The following is a 15,640-nucleotide window of genomic DNA, read 5'->3' as shown; positions in this document are numbered from 1 at the left end:
TCTCTCTCTCTCTCTCTCTCTCTCTCTCTCTCTCTCTCTCTCTCTGCGAAGGAACGAAGAGGTGAAACCTCGTTTAACGCTCGCTTCGTCACCGTACAGGTCGAGTGAGTAGTGAAGTGGCGGTGACAGTGACGGAGAAAAGAATTCCCCCAGCCAGTAGATTTGCATTCATCTACTGCATCCACTTCAGCATTTTGAAGTTTTAGTTCTTTCACACCCTGACCCAGATTGTACCCTCACATCAATTATTCAGAAAGAACGAGGAACCGTTAAAGTCGTCTAGAAATATTTTGAAAAATTGAAAAACAAAGCACGGTGGAGAGAGATCTCTCCACCGTCATCAAAGCTTCAACATAGGACATGTTCCAAATATATATTTTTTTTAAAGTGCACTGCACATTGCTTGCGAATATAGGTTCGTAATGCACACCAAAACTGACGTAGCTTACGAAGGATTTTGAAGCGTTGCATTGCAATCTAATTCTAATAAATACAAAGAAATTGTTCGTATAACGTTGCAAAACATTTAGCAGTTCGTAAGCGTTTTCCTGAGCGTTTTCCAGTGTGGGTTCGTCTTTTTCTTAACAAGAATTTTAACGTTATTTTTTGTACACTATTTAAAAACGATTTCCGATGAACAAAAACGATTTCTGGACGCAAGTCCTGTGGTTTTTGGAGTTGGTGACCCTTATTTAAAGATTGTTCTTGCAATTTAGAAGACTGTTAGCATCCTTGCATGCACCGTAATGTACCCATACCTTGAGGGCAGAGGGCGCTCGATACGGAACACAACGAGGCAGGGAATCCCCAACCGAGCGATAATTTATTTCTCAGCGGCATTTCTTTGCTCGTAACACAATACCGCTTCCATTGTGGGTTGCACGAGATTTACTGAAGTGCCCTTTTCAAGTGGAATAGGAGAGAGGGGAACAGAAAGAGATAGAGAGAGAGTCGGGCGAAGGAATAATGAGTAAAAGAGAAAGGTTCGAGAGCATTTCTCTCTTTCTCCCCCTTCTGTGCACCGCCCGTTTCTCCTATCTGACCTTAGTGTGATAAACGCCGCACTAGTCAAGGGCTATACGGTACAGACCACGCCTTCCCTGCAGGCAGAATCACCCAGTCCATAGAGACAACACCCTTACACAGATAAAATTAATCCTAGAATAACTGAAAATGCAGGAGCCAGGAAAGCAAGAATGTTCAATGCAATCTTCTCACTTCACTGAGGGTTCCTCCTCACCTGCTGACCAACGCTAACGAGCTTGTTTTTCAACGAAATCCAACGGAATTGAAATTGGGCTAGTTTCGAGTACCCGAGGGAATGGAGCTTTTTTCTAGCTTATTTTTTCGCCAAAGCAGCTCATAATTAGCTATGTTTTTCCTGCCAGAAGTCAATGTGATCAGCTATCACAGCTAGCTGCAGCTAATCCGTTATCCGATAGCTCTGACAGCAAACCTTTTTTAGCGTGTACACATCTGAGTTGAATCGTAAATGAATACAACTCATCCGATTGGCAAGGCGGGCGACGGAGGCAGACACCCGCAGGCCGACGCGGGTTGCCACTGGGGAGTTTTGGGGGAGTTTATACGGGCTAAAGGGAGCCAGAGCTGCTGCCGTTGCGTGGTGGCGGGGCGTGGCGGTGGGACAACTACTGTGTGTTCCCGCCAGGCCAAGCACCAGGGGGGCAGTGGGGCGGTGGAGGGGGCCGCTTTTGGGGCACTAATGACCGCGCTTGTTCCAAGAAACCACCTTCACGGGGCCCCGCGCCCCCCTCCCAGCACCCCCGCGCCACACCACGCCCCATCCAAAGACTGTTACCGCTACGACTGCCACCACTGACGACGCCCGTCTCCATTCAAGCTTCGCACCAGTCGTTCTGGTCTCGCGAGAGCACTATGGTCTCCCCAAGCGAGATAACAAAAAATAAATAAAAAAGAGTGATGATTGGAGCATCGAAAGAATAAGACTAGTAATAAGTACGTTGTTGGAGGGCCGAGTGTCGCTCTCCATGCACAGTATTCGAGGGATTTTTAAGCGCCTTCTGTCGCCTTTTGTCAATTCACCGCTGACGGGGAAGATGGGGAAAATGACGTTGCACAGGTCACCCCCTTCCCCTTACCCGGTCAAGGGTCGGTTAGGCGCCGCGTTGAGCCGCACGGCACCACTGAAACACGATTAACTCCTGATCTGTTGCGCGCGCAGCCAACTTGTAAAGGGCTGGTGGTTGAGGTGCGGTGGCCTGGTGGGGAAGGAGAAGGGGGAGAGAGGCGCAACTTACTGGGCGGGCCTCGAGTCGGTGCTGCTCACCGCACAAGTTCAGGCGGGCGGGGCCGGGCGGGGCGGGGCGGCCGCGGCGCGGGAAGGCCTCTCTATACGGCTTTGCTTGCACGATGGTTAATTGTTGCTGCCCCCGCCCATGCGTGCCACGACCAATATTTGGCGGGGCGCGGCGGCATCAACCGCCTCATGGGCCTCATGGGCCCCGAGATCACCCATCCATCCACTGCTTGACTGATGACTACCGCCAGCACAGTCCGGCACGGCACGGGGTCTTCCGTCGAAACTCGGATGGCTGTGGCTTTAACTACAAGCCCCCTCCCCCAAGTTAGAGGTGTGTGAGTGAACTGGTGCGAACAGTGGCTGTTGTTTTGATTGGAAGTACAAAACTGAGTGCGAAGCGTACGTCATGTATGCGAGTGCGAGTTCCCACCGACACTTTGGTTGACGCGACCCCAAACACCATCTACTTGATAAGGTATACACACACGAGTTTTTGGGAGGAAAAGCAAAGTTGCGTGTGTGTGCAACTCTCTGAAGGCGTGTGTATGTGTGTGTGAAGGTCTTGGATGCTCACCTGGTGATTTACGGAACTAACTTCCCTGCGGACAGCCCCCCACCTCCCGGGCTGTGTTCGACAGCGCCGCCGCAGCCCTCTCTCCCGCTCTTTCCCCGGCGCCTCTCCCGATCAGCTTGCCCGTCCATGGAGGAGAGGGAGTCGCAGCGTCGACGCGGACGCCGCCTTTGCGCGGCGCAGTGGACCATCTCACCGTCGTGGAGAGATTTACGGCGATATTTCAACTATCGCTAATGAATCTGTGACGCGGGACCGCCGGGCCGCGCTGCAGCAGCGTGCACGACCGAATACGCGGGCAAATAAGGTTACGGTAAAAACCATGTCTGTCCTTTTGAGGGGATAGGGAAACCTTTGAGAAACTCCCATTGTTTGAGTAAGCCTCCTCAAACAATGTGGGGATTTCCCTCGATTTTTGAGAAGATTTTCTCAAAATCTGGGGACTTTTTGCTAGTATGGGAGTTGCTCGCAGATTTTCCATTTCCCTCGGAAGGTCAGACATTGTTTTTACCGCTCAAGTTCATATTTCCCGCCTCCTTGTAAAGGTGGGGAGATCAGAATGGCGCTTTGAGTGCGGAGCGCACACGATCATTTATAATGTGCGATATTTTCCCCAATACGGAATTTTACAGATATCAGCGGAAGCTGTCGGGATTACGATTCCTCTTCCGTTGCCCGTTGCCCCATGATGCAGGACTGCGTGGAAACTGGCAAAGGGAAAGCAATTGCGTTGAATTCACTGAAATTAGTGCAATATAGCGAAAACGTTAGGAATAAAACAACGATTTGGTCGTGGGTGAGATTCTTTTCGACAGTCGGACAGTCTGCTCTTGAGCTGCTTTGCGTGTTCGGACCTCATCTTTGCTCAGCCGTTACGTAAACGTGGAGTAAGATGAACTGCTTCCTTACGCAAGGCCTCATGGGGAGGGGGTAGGCCCAACCCAGAGCCCGCGCTCTCACGACTGTCAGTCATTTATTTTCACCTGCCGACCTGCTGCAAATTACGCCTCCAGAAAGTCAGAGTGGCGCTTCCGGCCGCGACGTGTCTGGACCTTCGCGGAGTTCGCAAGGAGCTTTTACGGTAGGGTGGTCCAAACCCGCAACATGTTCGAAAATGTGGGCGCTTGTGTTGGAAAAGTTTCGTTTCTACTCAAAAATGATGCCCAAATTTTTGTGAATTTTTTGAACAAAATTTAGAGGTCGCGCGAGAGCCTCAAAGTTAACCTAGCATTCTTATGGGTATTTTGCCAAAAACTGAAATTTAGACATGGACGCCAAATTTTATGTCCGAGAGCAAAAGTGAATCCATAGCCGTAATCTACGTTAAAAACCGAGTCAGTAGACGTGCCGTACGCCTGGCTGGGCAATCTCATATTTATTTTGAAAATTGTCAAATTTGTTAAATTTAACCAAATTTGTCAAATTTTATTTTCGAATGAGACGGCCAAACAGGGCTTATGGCACGTCTACTGACTCGGTTTTTAACGTAGATTACGGCTATGGACTTAGTTTTGCTCTCGGACATAAACTTTGGTGTCCATGGCTAAATTTCAGTTTTAGGCAAAATTCCCGTAAGAATGCTGGGTTAACTTTGGGGCTCTCGCGCGACCTCTAAATTTTTTCCAAAAAATTCACAAAAATTTGGGCATCATTTTTGAGTAGAAACGAAACTTTTCCAACACAAGCGCCAACTTTTTCGAACATGTTGCGGGTTTGGACCACCCTACTTTTACGGTCTCCCGAATGGTGCAACTCGAGTCGACCGAGGAAGCTTCTTCGCCAAAGTAGGTCCGTCAAAGATGAAAGCAGTCAAACCGCTTTTATCGGTGGGAGTTTACAAATATTTTGACTATCAGGAGTTGAGGACGATTATTCAATAATTTTACGATGCTGCTATGTGAGCATAGTGACAAATAGACTTTTCTTCTACCTGCCAATGTCATAAAATGGGGCACTTAAGAAAAAGAGGGGGTTGTGGGGAGGGGGAGAGGAACGGTGGTGAAAGAAAATGGATATGGTGGACGAAAAAGAAAAGTGATGGCAAGGACGAAAAGAAAAACGACGAAGGAGAAACATATAAAGAGGAGGCAGAGCCTGGCGCGTTCGGGAGAGCTCTGTAAAGCGCGCACTCGGCCGGGCCGCGCCGCGCGCCGAAAGGCAGGACGCGGGGAAAAGAAAAAAATGCGATCGAAATTGAGTTTATCATCTTTTTATTGACTGGCCGTTCTGCTTGGGAATGCGCGAGTGTGGTTAGCAGCCGTGGTTCTATGCGAGCGAGGCGAACGGAACGGCCCGCCTGCTGCGGGCGTGAAGGTAGGGCCAAAGAAGACCAGAGCGAAAGAGGGAGTGGTCGTGCGAGGAGTGGAGGTAGAGAGAGTACTCAAACCTGTTCAGAAAAATGAGGGTTAGTAAGGTCAAAATATACACTTCCTATACCATTCCCTACATGTGGGCTTAAAGTGATGAGACGATATCACGATGGATTAACACCGAACTCAATCATAAAGTAAAAAAAAAAGTTCAAGTGAACCTCACACTAAAGGTGATGAAAAAAATCACCTACCCTATATGAATTCGGCTCACTTTCGAGTATGAATTGGGTCCATATGGCCACATGACAATAGTATAAGTTATTGGAGCGAAAGTAGCTCTTAAACGGAGAACTTCCCCGCACATGGAAACATATGTTTCTGCGTCCATTTCAGATCTGAGGACCATGGTCCTGGGTCGTCTAATACTCATTCAGTGCCTTTGTTTGAGTAGTTTTGTGAGAGTTCCGCATATGATCATTTGGATTTAGTTGGTGGCTACTCCGCACCAGGGGGAAGCAAACTGAATCAGCCCAGCCGTGATGTGTGTTTCGCCGCTAACCCATCTTTTGATTTGTGTGAGTCGCCACTTTTTAAACTGTAATGTTCTCCATGGTTCACACCATAAAAATCTTGATCATGAAAACCATTTTTCGGAAAGAACGAAGGCGTCCGAACTATACTTAAACCTTCGGTCTATACCCTTTTGAAGGCGCATTCTGCAAAATGGGAACTTGAATGTTTTTTGTCCACTGGTAAAACAAAGGTGCGATATCCTACGTTCCAGGGGTGCTAAACCCGTTTCGGGGTGCTAAAGTGTGTATTTTCAGATTTTCCCAAATATTTTCTGAATGAGCAAACCGATCACAGTTTGGGATACACTGTCGTATCCCTCGCAAAACGCGTCAAACGAGCCTACATGTGATAGGGTTCTGATAAGCAGTCTGTGAATGAAAAGCAAGGCAAAAAGTACAAACAATTCTAGCAATTTATGCCATTTTTGAACAGAACCCCATCACATGTAGACTCGCTCGACGCGGAATTTTGCGTAGATTATGAAAATAGGTCTTAGAATCCAATTTTAGTCCATGGGAACGAAATATTTCGAAAAAACAAACTAATGCCTTTGGAGCTTTAGTGCCTTTTTAAGGTAGGATATCCTACCTTTGTTTTACCAGTGTCTTTGAGAAGCCGTGGTTGATTTGTAACTGATTTCAATTTGTGGAGACGGGCGCGGAGTATGTTAAGTTTATCTTTCTTAACTTTTGACAGAACAGGATGACGGACTTTATGACTCTAGCTGCTTTTGGAGTATCTTCAGCTGCTTTTGAGTACGGAGGAAAGGTGAAATAAATGAGTAGAATTTCGTAGAAATCAATTTTATTCGACAAACAGTTTGTTAAAATTATGTTTTCCATGCCTACTGATGTTATAGCGGCGTTGTGACACATCGACAATCAGTAAAGGACTGTAAAAAACAAATGTCACAATGCGTTATGGCACACATTTTACAGCAAATTTTGGCTAACCGACAGTCAAAACAGCACTTCCGATGATACCTTTTAACACCAAATCACAACATACTAAAGTGACTAGAGTATTTTTTGGAGCCGAGCGCTCTGGTTGGAACGAAGTTCTAACATAGGTTATTTGGCTTTTTCGAATTTTAGGAGAAAGACTGCCATGTTAAGAAATGTGTTAAGGCAAATTCAAACATGTACTGGGTGTAACTGTGAATATGCAGCAGTGTTGCGGGTTTGCATACTCTTTACACCCGTAAGGGGCCATGGCCCCTGCGGCCATATGGAGTATGCAATCCCGCAACACTGCTGCGTATTCACAGTTACACCCGGTACAAAGATAGCAAGTTAACTGCTAGGATGAGTGGTGTACCAGATACATCTGTAAACAAAAGCAAGGACTAGCAGGATTTGAGCTTCGAAATAAGAAATACAGTATCAATAAAAATCAGGTTCCATGTTGACACTAAAATTTTTCTCCAATAAACTTTAACATCAGCTTTTTAAATACTTCGAGACTCGCCCTGTTTCTAGTATTAAGAACAATAAAATGAAGCCATCGATAGTTCTCTTTCCCTCATTCATATCCTTTCACACCCTCACACAACACATATATTCACTAGTATTTAAAATAATTTACATCTTTCATACTTTAACTATACACGTAGCATGACATTTCGTCCTACCTGAACCCTTCACAATTTTTACACAAAATCTGTTATTAAAACAGTAACAAATATTTACAACCGACATTACCGCTCCGTACACCGTTCGCACAGTAACGCAATCTACCGGATTGCATCCTTTACGTTATCAGGAAAATGGTGGAATCTCCTTAGTTTTGAGCTATGTTAAACAGAAAAATTACCTGCCTATATTTCACGGAGATATTGTTCTAATTATTAGAGGCGTGAACTTTGAATGTTCTCCTGTATAACGTTTTTTAACTTAAACATCACGCAGTAAAAATATAGCTGAAATGATAGGTAACCTTTGGTTTTGCAACCACGCAAGTTAAGCGACTGACATCAAACATATTGCAATGAACATTATTACGTTATCAATTACGGTATTCATACAGAACATCAATACTTCGACATAAACAAAAGAGTCTACTGGCAACAGAGTCCTTTCTCCCCTTTTAAACAGCAACATTCCTTCATAGGTCAGTACATATAGGGTAGCACAAGCGCGGGGTCCTCGCCTTGCTTGACGAGAAGTCTTTATTCATCAAACGCACTGGCCCGACGCTTCTTCACTGCACAAGTGTGGGTCCTAAGGCCCTCGGAGGGACTTGGAGCCAGCAGAGGTAGATGTCGTTTACACAGCCTTGTTCGGACAGCCCCGGGGCTGAACTACCGCCGTATGCACGGCGCCAGAATGACAAGGAGCAGGAGCGCACGCGCCCGCCAGCCCGACGAAGACGTCACTGCAACAAATTCAACTGGTAAAGCTCTTTGGCTATCGGCCAAACGCATGCATAAAGACCCTAATACTGATATGCTTCCTGTCTGCAATATGTTCGCCGGATCGAGCAGAGATGGTAAAACGCGTCATACGGCGGCCATATTTCACGCTCCGTGCAACAATACTACAGAGGCAGCAGCTCACCTCTTTCAGGCACGGGCTCAGACGGCCGGACGCCTAGCTCTTGGGGCTCCGACTTGACGGCAAAGCCGGCCGGGAGCTTGGCCGTGCACTGGAGCGTGAGTCGGCCGTTCTGGAAGTGACGGTGGTCCAGACGCATACTGAGGCTCAGCGCGCTCCACATTTCCCTGTCGGCCGTGAAGTGGTACGCGGTGTCCATGGCCGTCGGCATCTGCAACACGCATAAAGACACACACACGGGCTTTTAACTAAAGGTGGACTATACAAACGTCCCGCCCGTTCGCGAAACGAGGAACAAAGATGGGCCGTTAAGAAATAGGCGGAATAACTTTGGGTGAAGTCTGTGCGCTCCACTATATCCTGGTACAGCACTGCAGCACGCTATGCGCCCCTAGGCCATCAGGTCGCCCACGGGCCGCACTCACAGTTATAGTGACGAGCAGAGGTAGCCCCGGCCTCGGCCCCGGCTTTACGTCGGCTGTAAAACAACCCTCTCCTCACCTCGGCTTTGTCTGGCCGGCCGAGCAAGACCTGCTGCACATAGCAGCGCGCCCGCTGCACTGCGTTCAACGTCAAGCAGGACGAGAAGAACTACTCCCCGGCCGTTCGAATTGGGGTCGTTCGTTCCACGCTCGTGAAACAACGCGGCCTCTGCGAGAGGCACAAAGTAGCACCGCGACCACAGCCGCGCGGGTTGAAATTGTATCCCACATCCACGCGTGGCAATTGTAGATAAGGAATGTTTAGCTTTCGTGTCTCTACAATCAAGGCCTATCCAGCGTAGCTCTGAGCGGAAATGAGAGGCACGGCCTGCGGCGCGGGCGGGGATGCAAACTAAGCCAAACACAAAGGCGGGACGCATCTAGCCACTTCATTGTAAATGCGCGGAAAGTAAAAGTGGGGCTAATAGGCCACCACACCGCTTTTGCAGGGGGCCCCGGCCGGGCGGGACGACTCCCGACAGCAGAGGGGGAGCGACGGGGCGTGTTCGGGAGGAAGCGGAGTGGGGGGAGGTTTAAGGCGTGAGATTATGGGGACCGGGAGGGCGGGCACTTGCGCGGCCTTTTGTTGGAAATGTTTTAACGGACGGGATCTAGTCTGTCCGAAACAATTTAATAGAGTGCGCCGGTCTAGCTTAAAGCAGGGGGTAGCCTTTCGTACAACAAAAGAGTCGCAAACAATTTCACGCGGAAATTCTATATGTAATATAGCTATATATTTTGTACAAATACTAGGAGCGCTTTTAACGGGGGTTGAGCTATGGCACCAAATTTCACGCCGGATCGCAACGCGTACACCGAGGCATGCGGTGCAAGTCTCCCGGGCCGCCTGCTCCACCGATTAGGGGCCATTTATCAAATGAAGAATGAAGGGGCGAGGGAGAACGGGCGGTAAACGGGCCAGGGAGGAGGAGGAGAGAGAAAGCGAGCAAGACGGCTACTGACTGGACGAGAACACTGAGCGCCTCTGCCGATAGGAAAGCGCGCCACTTTCTTACAAAGGCGGAGGCGGGGAAAAAAGCAGGACTGCGCGCGCCCAGCAGCCAACAACAGCGTCCTGTCGGACGGGACGACAATCAGCTGTTGCGCGATACAGAGTCATCAGGCCGAGGACAGGGATGGAAAGAGAGAGGGACGGGAGCGGTGATTTGAAAATAATTATTGGCAGGCTTGGACTCCAGACACACGAGCGGGGAGCGACTAAACTCCATATTGAGTAATGGTCGCAAAACGGGCGACGCTTGTGGGTCATCCACGCATGGGCCCGGCGGCAGCAGGTGTGTATCTAGGTCACAAATGCCATTAGTTTCCGGAAAGGCTGCTGCCGGTGGCGTTCGACGTTTTTTTGTTGTTTTTTTTTTGCACAAATATATATAAATAAATACGATCCGTCAACCGCTTCTCTCACAGGCCTTTCCATGGCAGGCATATCGTTCACGCCGATATGCTAGGAACAACGCGAATTCTTAAGAGCCTCTCACTACTTTTATCACTCACCGTCACGTTGTTGATCTGGAAGCTGAGCTGCGCCGGCGGGACGGCGGGCGGCGCCGAGCAGTTGGCGAGCAGCTGGTCGCCGAGCTCGTAGCGGTCCTGGTGCACCCACAGCTTGGGCGGGCTCCGCGGCAGCTCTGCAACCAGAGGAGGCCGTCGTGGTCAGGAGACGCGGGGTGTCGGGTGGCGACCGGAACAGGGCAGGCGCTATCGTTGTAAGTGGGGGAAATGCGAGGAAATGGATAAGTTTGGGCCAAAGGCAGCAAAGAGGACCGACAAGGCGACGGAGCGAGGCTTTGAGGCCGCGCCGGGAGAGAGGGGCCGCTCCCGGGGGCATAACTCTTTGCTCTGATCAGCGGGGTGACTGGAGCGGACGGCCGGAGGCCCTTTGCGCTCTCCTTCTCCTTCTTGGTCGTTGCCAGTCGACCTCAACACTTCCCACTCTATCGAGCGGATAATACTTCGTTTTTGTATCGCGAAGACCCGGTAGTCGGTTTATTTCTTCACTTACCCGCCGAAACACAAAGCCTTACCGGTCTCCCGGCCATGACTCAGGTAAGGGCGAGGGAAGGCAAAATTAGGTGGGGAAGGCCCCGGTTGGCTTTGGTCGAATCTATGCCATAATCTAGTGCGGCAGGTCTGGGACTTTGCGACAAGGCTAATAATTCATGCCTCTATCGCACAAGGATGCGAGGTACTCTGGCGAACCTTAGCGCGGCGAGCGCTCCCTCGGGAGCGGCCGGAGGGAGGAGGGGGGGCTCTGTGACGGCCAGCATCGTGGCAAACATGCCCACCACATCTACATCACGAGCGCCCAGGCGGAGAGCCAGCCACAAAGAACAGATGGAACTCGATCGTCCCCATTCTATCATGAGTTTTTCTTTTGCGATTTGCCTCGCAGCGCCGGGCCTTTACTTTTGACAAAGATGGATGGGTAGATAGGCTCTCGCCCGTCCGACGGCCCGTAGCCAGGGCCAGTCCGCAGCAGGAGGCGGACTTAGCAAGTTTCTGATCTCAGGCAGCCCAGTCGTTTATCTCCACAGCGTTGCGCCTATAGCTGCCCGCCTCACCCCGCCCCGCCCGCCCCACCGTAGGGTGTTGATTGGGGCGTTCCGGTTTGCAGCGCCCGGGGGACCCTCTCCTGAGCAGCAACAGACCCTGCCTCTACTACGCCCTGTCGTCGCCTCACACGGATTTTTGTGACGCCCTGTGCGAAATAAGATCCTCCGATTAAAGGGTTTCGCGTCAGCGCCGCCGGAGCGCTGGGCATGGCCGGGAGTGGGCGGGCGGTGACTGACGCCGCTCGGACGTGCCGCTGCCAGCCGCCGGATTGAAAAAGGAGCGGCGAACAGCGCATCAGCGCTCTTAATGAAAGCGAGGCAGCAGGGCCGCCTCCCTCGCCCGTCTAGCCGCGTCCATGGCCTACACTGTTAATTGGGGGTGTACAGTCATTGTACGCCAAAGGCGTGTAGCACCCAAAACTGTACGCCTTTTGGCATGTAATGACTGCACGCCTTTGGCGTGCAGTGACAGCACATCTTTCTTAGTGGAAATGCCCATGCGTTTGCTGGTGGTGCGTAAAGCCAAAGCGCCTTCGGCACTCCCACTCTGCTTCGGAAGCTGGAGTAGGGCGTTTAGTTTCTGTGCATCCTCAGCCATTGGCCCGCACTAACGCACGGGTTTTGCCTATAGCATTTGCACTGACAAAGATGTGCTGTCACTGTACGCCAAAGGCGTGTAGTCATTACATGCCAAAAGGCGTACAGTTTTGGGTGCTACACGCCTTTGGCGTACAATGACTGTACACCCACGATTAACAGTGTAGTTCCTCTGTGTGGATGCTCTTCACGAGAAAAACAATTTAACTTCCCAACATTCAGATGTATATATTTTCGATTTTAAATGAATGAGCAACCCTTCTTTTGCTGGCAGTCAACGGTTGCGGTTTTCGCAGCGGTCACTGACTCTGAATTCAGCCAGCCAGTCGCACGCTGCTTTATAATCCTGTATCGCTGCGAGCGTCACTAGCTCCCCACCCTCCCCTCGCCAACGCCACACCCGCCTTACTCAAGCCCGGGCGCGTCCAGGCCAGCAGCTGATGATGTTTGCGGCCCCATATTACGCAAGTTGGCACCAGCGAGCCTCAGTCGCTAAACTTGGGCCATGTGTGCAATATTGATGGGCAGCTTCTGGGCGGCCATGAGGCACGGGGCGCCAGGCCCAGCACACCCCGCCCACCACCGGGAATGACCCACCACTCCGGGCCGGGTCGTGTACCCTGTCCTTTGCAATACACCAACTCAACGTTACCTTAAAATGACAAAGTCACAAGACATAGTTGGCTGAGTGGAGTGAGTCCATAATCCGCGAAAAACATCTTACACTCATGCATCTATGCGTTCCGCGTCAGCTTCGCGGTAAGAGATAGCTCGATTTTCCGGAGAGGCTCATCGCCTCGTTGTGGTGGAGAGAGCCTTCCGTTAGCCTTGTCTGCTCCCCTCGGCCCTCCCCCTGCGCGCGTGCGTGAATGTGTGCGAACGCTACGTGCGTGCGCCCGCAGTGGGTCAGGGGGCCGAACACAGGAGCAGGCTGCTGCCGCCGAGGCAAGTTGGAGGAGGAGGAGGGGAACCAGACGACAGTTGTCTCGTATTTCTTGACCGCGTTGTCTGCCACTGTTTGTGTTGTGTGTTTTCTGGTGTTTGAGCACAAATATATATATGGCGAACTGAAACACACCAGCATAGTCAACTTTAAAATGAAGTTTGGGTTAAAGAAAAGAGCCGCGCCTTGTCTCGTCTGATCTCTTACGCTGTCGTCTCCCAACAAAGTGTCATATTCACTTTAGAGCGAAACCATTCGTCGACATTCCTGTGTTTTTGGAAGCGGTACAGTGCGACTAAAATCTGAACTCTAAATAAAAAGCCCAGGCCTGGCGGCCCGTGGGATTCAGCGGAGGACACAACGCTTGTGAGAAAAGGAACTGGCCCGTCGGTACGAAACTATCCATTACCCTGCGAGCCCCTCCTCCCAGCATTGTGGGGGGGTTACACTGCAACGTATGCCCCCGGTACCGCTCTAAGGCGGAGCCGAGCCGGAAGCGTCCCGAACAACGCTCTTGAGGAGAAGAGCCGACGGACAGGGCGGGGCTCGTGGCGCGAAGATCAGCACTTTATCTTCATCGGCGCGGGCGCGGGTGAGAGGTGCAAGGGGGGAAGAGGGGTGGGGGGCGGCGCTCGTCCATAACTTGCGTGACACTGAGGAGACTTAGCGAGACGAGGGCGCGCGGCGGGGGGCTACATTAGCCTACGCACACCCGCGCACGCGCACACGCACGCACACATTCGCGCTCTGATGGTCTCGGGCCGCGTAAGCCGTGCCAAGGTTCGACAAAGCCTAGAGTCGAGGCGCGCGCAGAAAAAGGAAAATTTGGGTGAGGTTTCGCAGTTTTGCGCTTGATGTGAAAAAGTATCATTTTTGAGGATACGGGCTGTAATCGAATTCTTCAATTGTTCATTGTTCTGTAATGCGACATTTTAAAGAAGATGCGGGAGGAAAATAAAACATGAACCAATGACCGGAGGGGGTCTTATTAAGCCGGTCGGATCTGAAACCATAGCAGGCGGACGCTCGTCGCCTTCCCTTCCTTTCGCCCGGCAGCAATTTCTAACCGTGTTCCCTTTTCATCCATAGGACGGGCGCCATAACCCCCTCCAGCACAGCACCTCAGCTCAGCCGGGGCTGAGGCGGGCGCCATGGGCTGCGCCATGGGCGGCGCAGTGTAACGATATCGGGAGCTGTAACCGACGAGTCTGCCGGGCCGCTCTCGCGCCGCTATCGCGCCGCGCCCGGCCGCCTCACCTCCGCCTTGGCCGCCGCCTGCCACCGCTCCCTTCGCGGCAATGGATCCGAGCAGGAGAAAACGCTCCCCAGCTGATTACGAATGCCGCGCACAGATTTTACGCTCTTTCTCTGTTTCCCGGGGCCCTAATAACTCTCTCCATTCCCCGATAAATTCCCGTAATGGTGCCTAATGGACGTCGCAGCTAGAAAATGGCTACTTGATTCTAACCGTCGCCGTCGTCCGCTTGTCTGGCCCCCGCCCCTCTCCGCCTCCCCCGTCTCATTTGCCTTGATACTTGCGCACAGTGCCTTTTATATTCCCTTTTTTTAAGTGTCTTTTTTTCTCCCTCTCTTTTGCTCCTAGATGAAGTTTTCCCCCCTTTGCTAATTTACGTCGGCGGGCGCGCGAGCTCTGTGTACAAGGACAAAATCGTTAATAAAGGGCAGAGGTTGGTGGGAAAATGAAATAAGTTGGGTAAAATTTGAAATAACTCTTCACGCCACACCAGCGCGTTGTGGGCATCGACAAGATATCGTCAGCCCCCTTGTAAGTACACAAAAAGAGTTCAGGAGGCTATTTTTTTCTCTGTTTCTTTTTTCTTTTCAATCACATTAGCGACAACGCCGCCGTTGACGTGACTCCGGCCGAGGCAGCCCCTCTCACCCCGAGGGTTGGGGGAGGAGGATGATGAGGGGGAGGAGACAGCCAGACGTCCAGGACACTAGGGCCGACGCCGGGCCGAGCACAGAGCTGCGTGAGGGGAGGGGGAGGGGGGCAGAGCCACATGCACTCAGCCAGACCGGGTCATAAAGTTGTGTGTTGGGCTGGGCTGGCCGGTGCCAGCGAAGCTAGCTAATACCGCAGGCCCGCTCAAACCCGGTAGGCTGCATACTGCGGTATGTGGTGCGGACCCTGTGCACTGTGCACCGCGCTCACACTCGGATCACATTCTGGTCCGGCTACTTCCTGGTAGGAAAGCCACGTGACTTTATACCGCACAGGGATCAAACCTGCAGCACACACGCCCCATAATGCGTCCGTGGCCAGAATATATTGTTAGATACGGGCGGATCGTGAGTAACGCGTTCTGGCGTCACTGCAGGCACTTGCTCTTTCTCTCTCACACACATACATCTCAGAGAAACACAACGACGATTTCGCTCGTCTCAGCAGAACGGGGAGCTACTACTTACTACTAAGCTCTCCCTCGGGCGCGACTAAACTTTACTGTTATTGCAAATCAATTTCAGCCGGATGATGTGCTGATTTGGGTTGCTGGCTTGGCGCGCGTGACTTTCAAAACGACCCTGTTTATTTATTCGATTAGGATATACCGATTGTCGATAAGAGATGATCAGGCGGTGGGAGGAGGTGGTATGTGCAGGTGATTGCAGGGACACAGCAGCGAAGGGCGGCGGAGGGGCGGGCACCCTATCTGATGATCATCAGCTGAGTTGTTCATGTAGGCTGAAATTACTGCGAACAGGCGTGGCGTGAGGGGGTGGGGCGGAGGGGG

General features: G+C 51.3%; 1 protein-coding gene across 1 annotated transcript in view; it reads right to left on the bottom strand.

Moving 5' to 3' along the window:
- Nucleotides 1-6,524: 6,524 nt before the first annotated feature.
- The window catches only part of LOC113203532 (uncharacterized), a 171,800-nt gene continuing 162,684 nt past the window's right edge, over nucleotides 6,525-15,640 (bottom strand). The window contains exons 4-6 of the mRNA XM_026418278.2: nucleotides 10,287-10,420; nucleotides 8,293-8,500; nucleotides 6,525-8,110 (exon numbers count right to left, since the gene is read on the bottom strand). Of these exons, the coding sequence (XP_026274063.1) occupies nucleotides 8,037-8,110; nucleotides 8,293-8,500; nucleotides 10,287-10,420 (416 nt within the window). The 3' untranslated portion in view covers nucleotides 6,525-8,036. The remainder of the gene's footprint in view (nucleotides 8,111-8,292; nucleotides 8,501-10,286; nucleotides 10,421-15,640) is intronic.

This window comes from Frankliniella occidentalis, unplaced genomic scaffold (genome assembly GCF_000697945.3).
Source record: "Frankliniella occidentalis isolate FOCC.00 unplaced genomic scaffold, Focc_3.1 Scaffold185, whole genome shotgun sequence".
Classification (NCBI taxonomy): Eukaryota; Metazoa; Arthropoda; class Insecta; order Thysanoptera; family Thripidae; genus Frankliniella; species Frankliniella occidentalis.
This window is presented reverse-complemented; position numbering and strand designations above follow the sequence as displayed.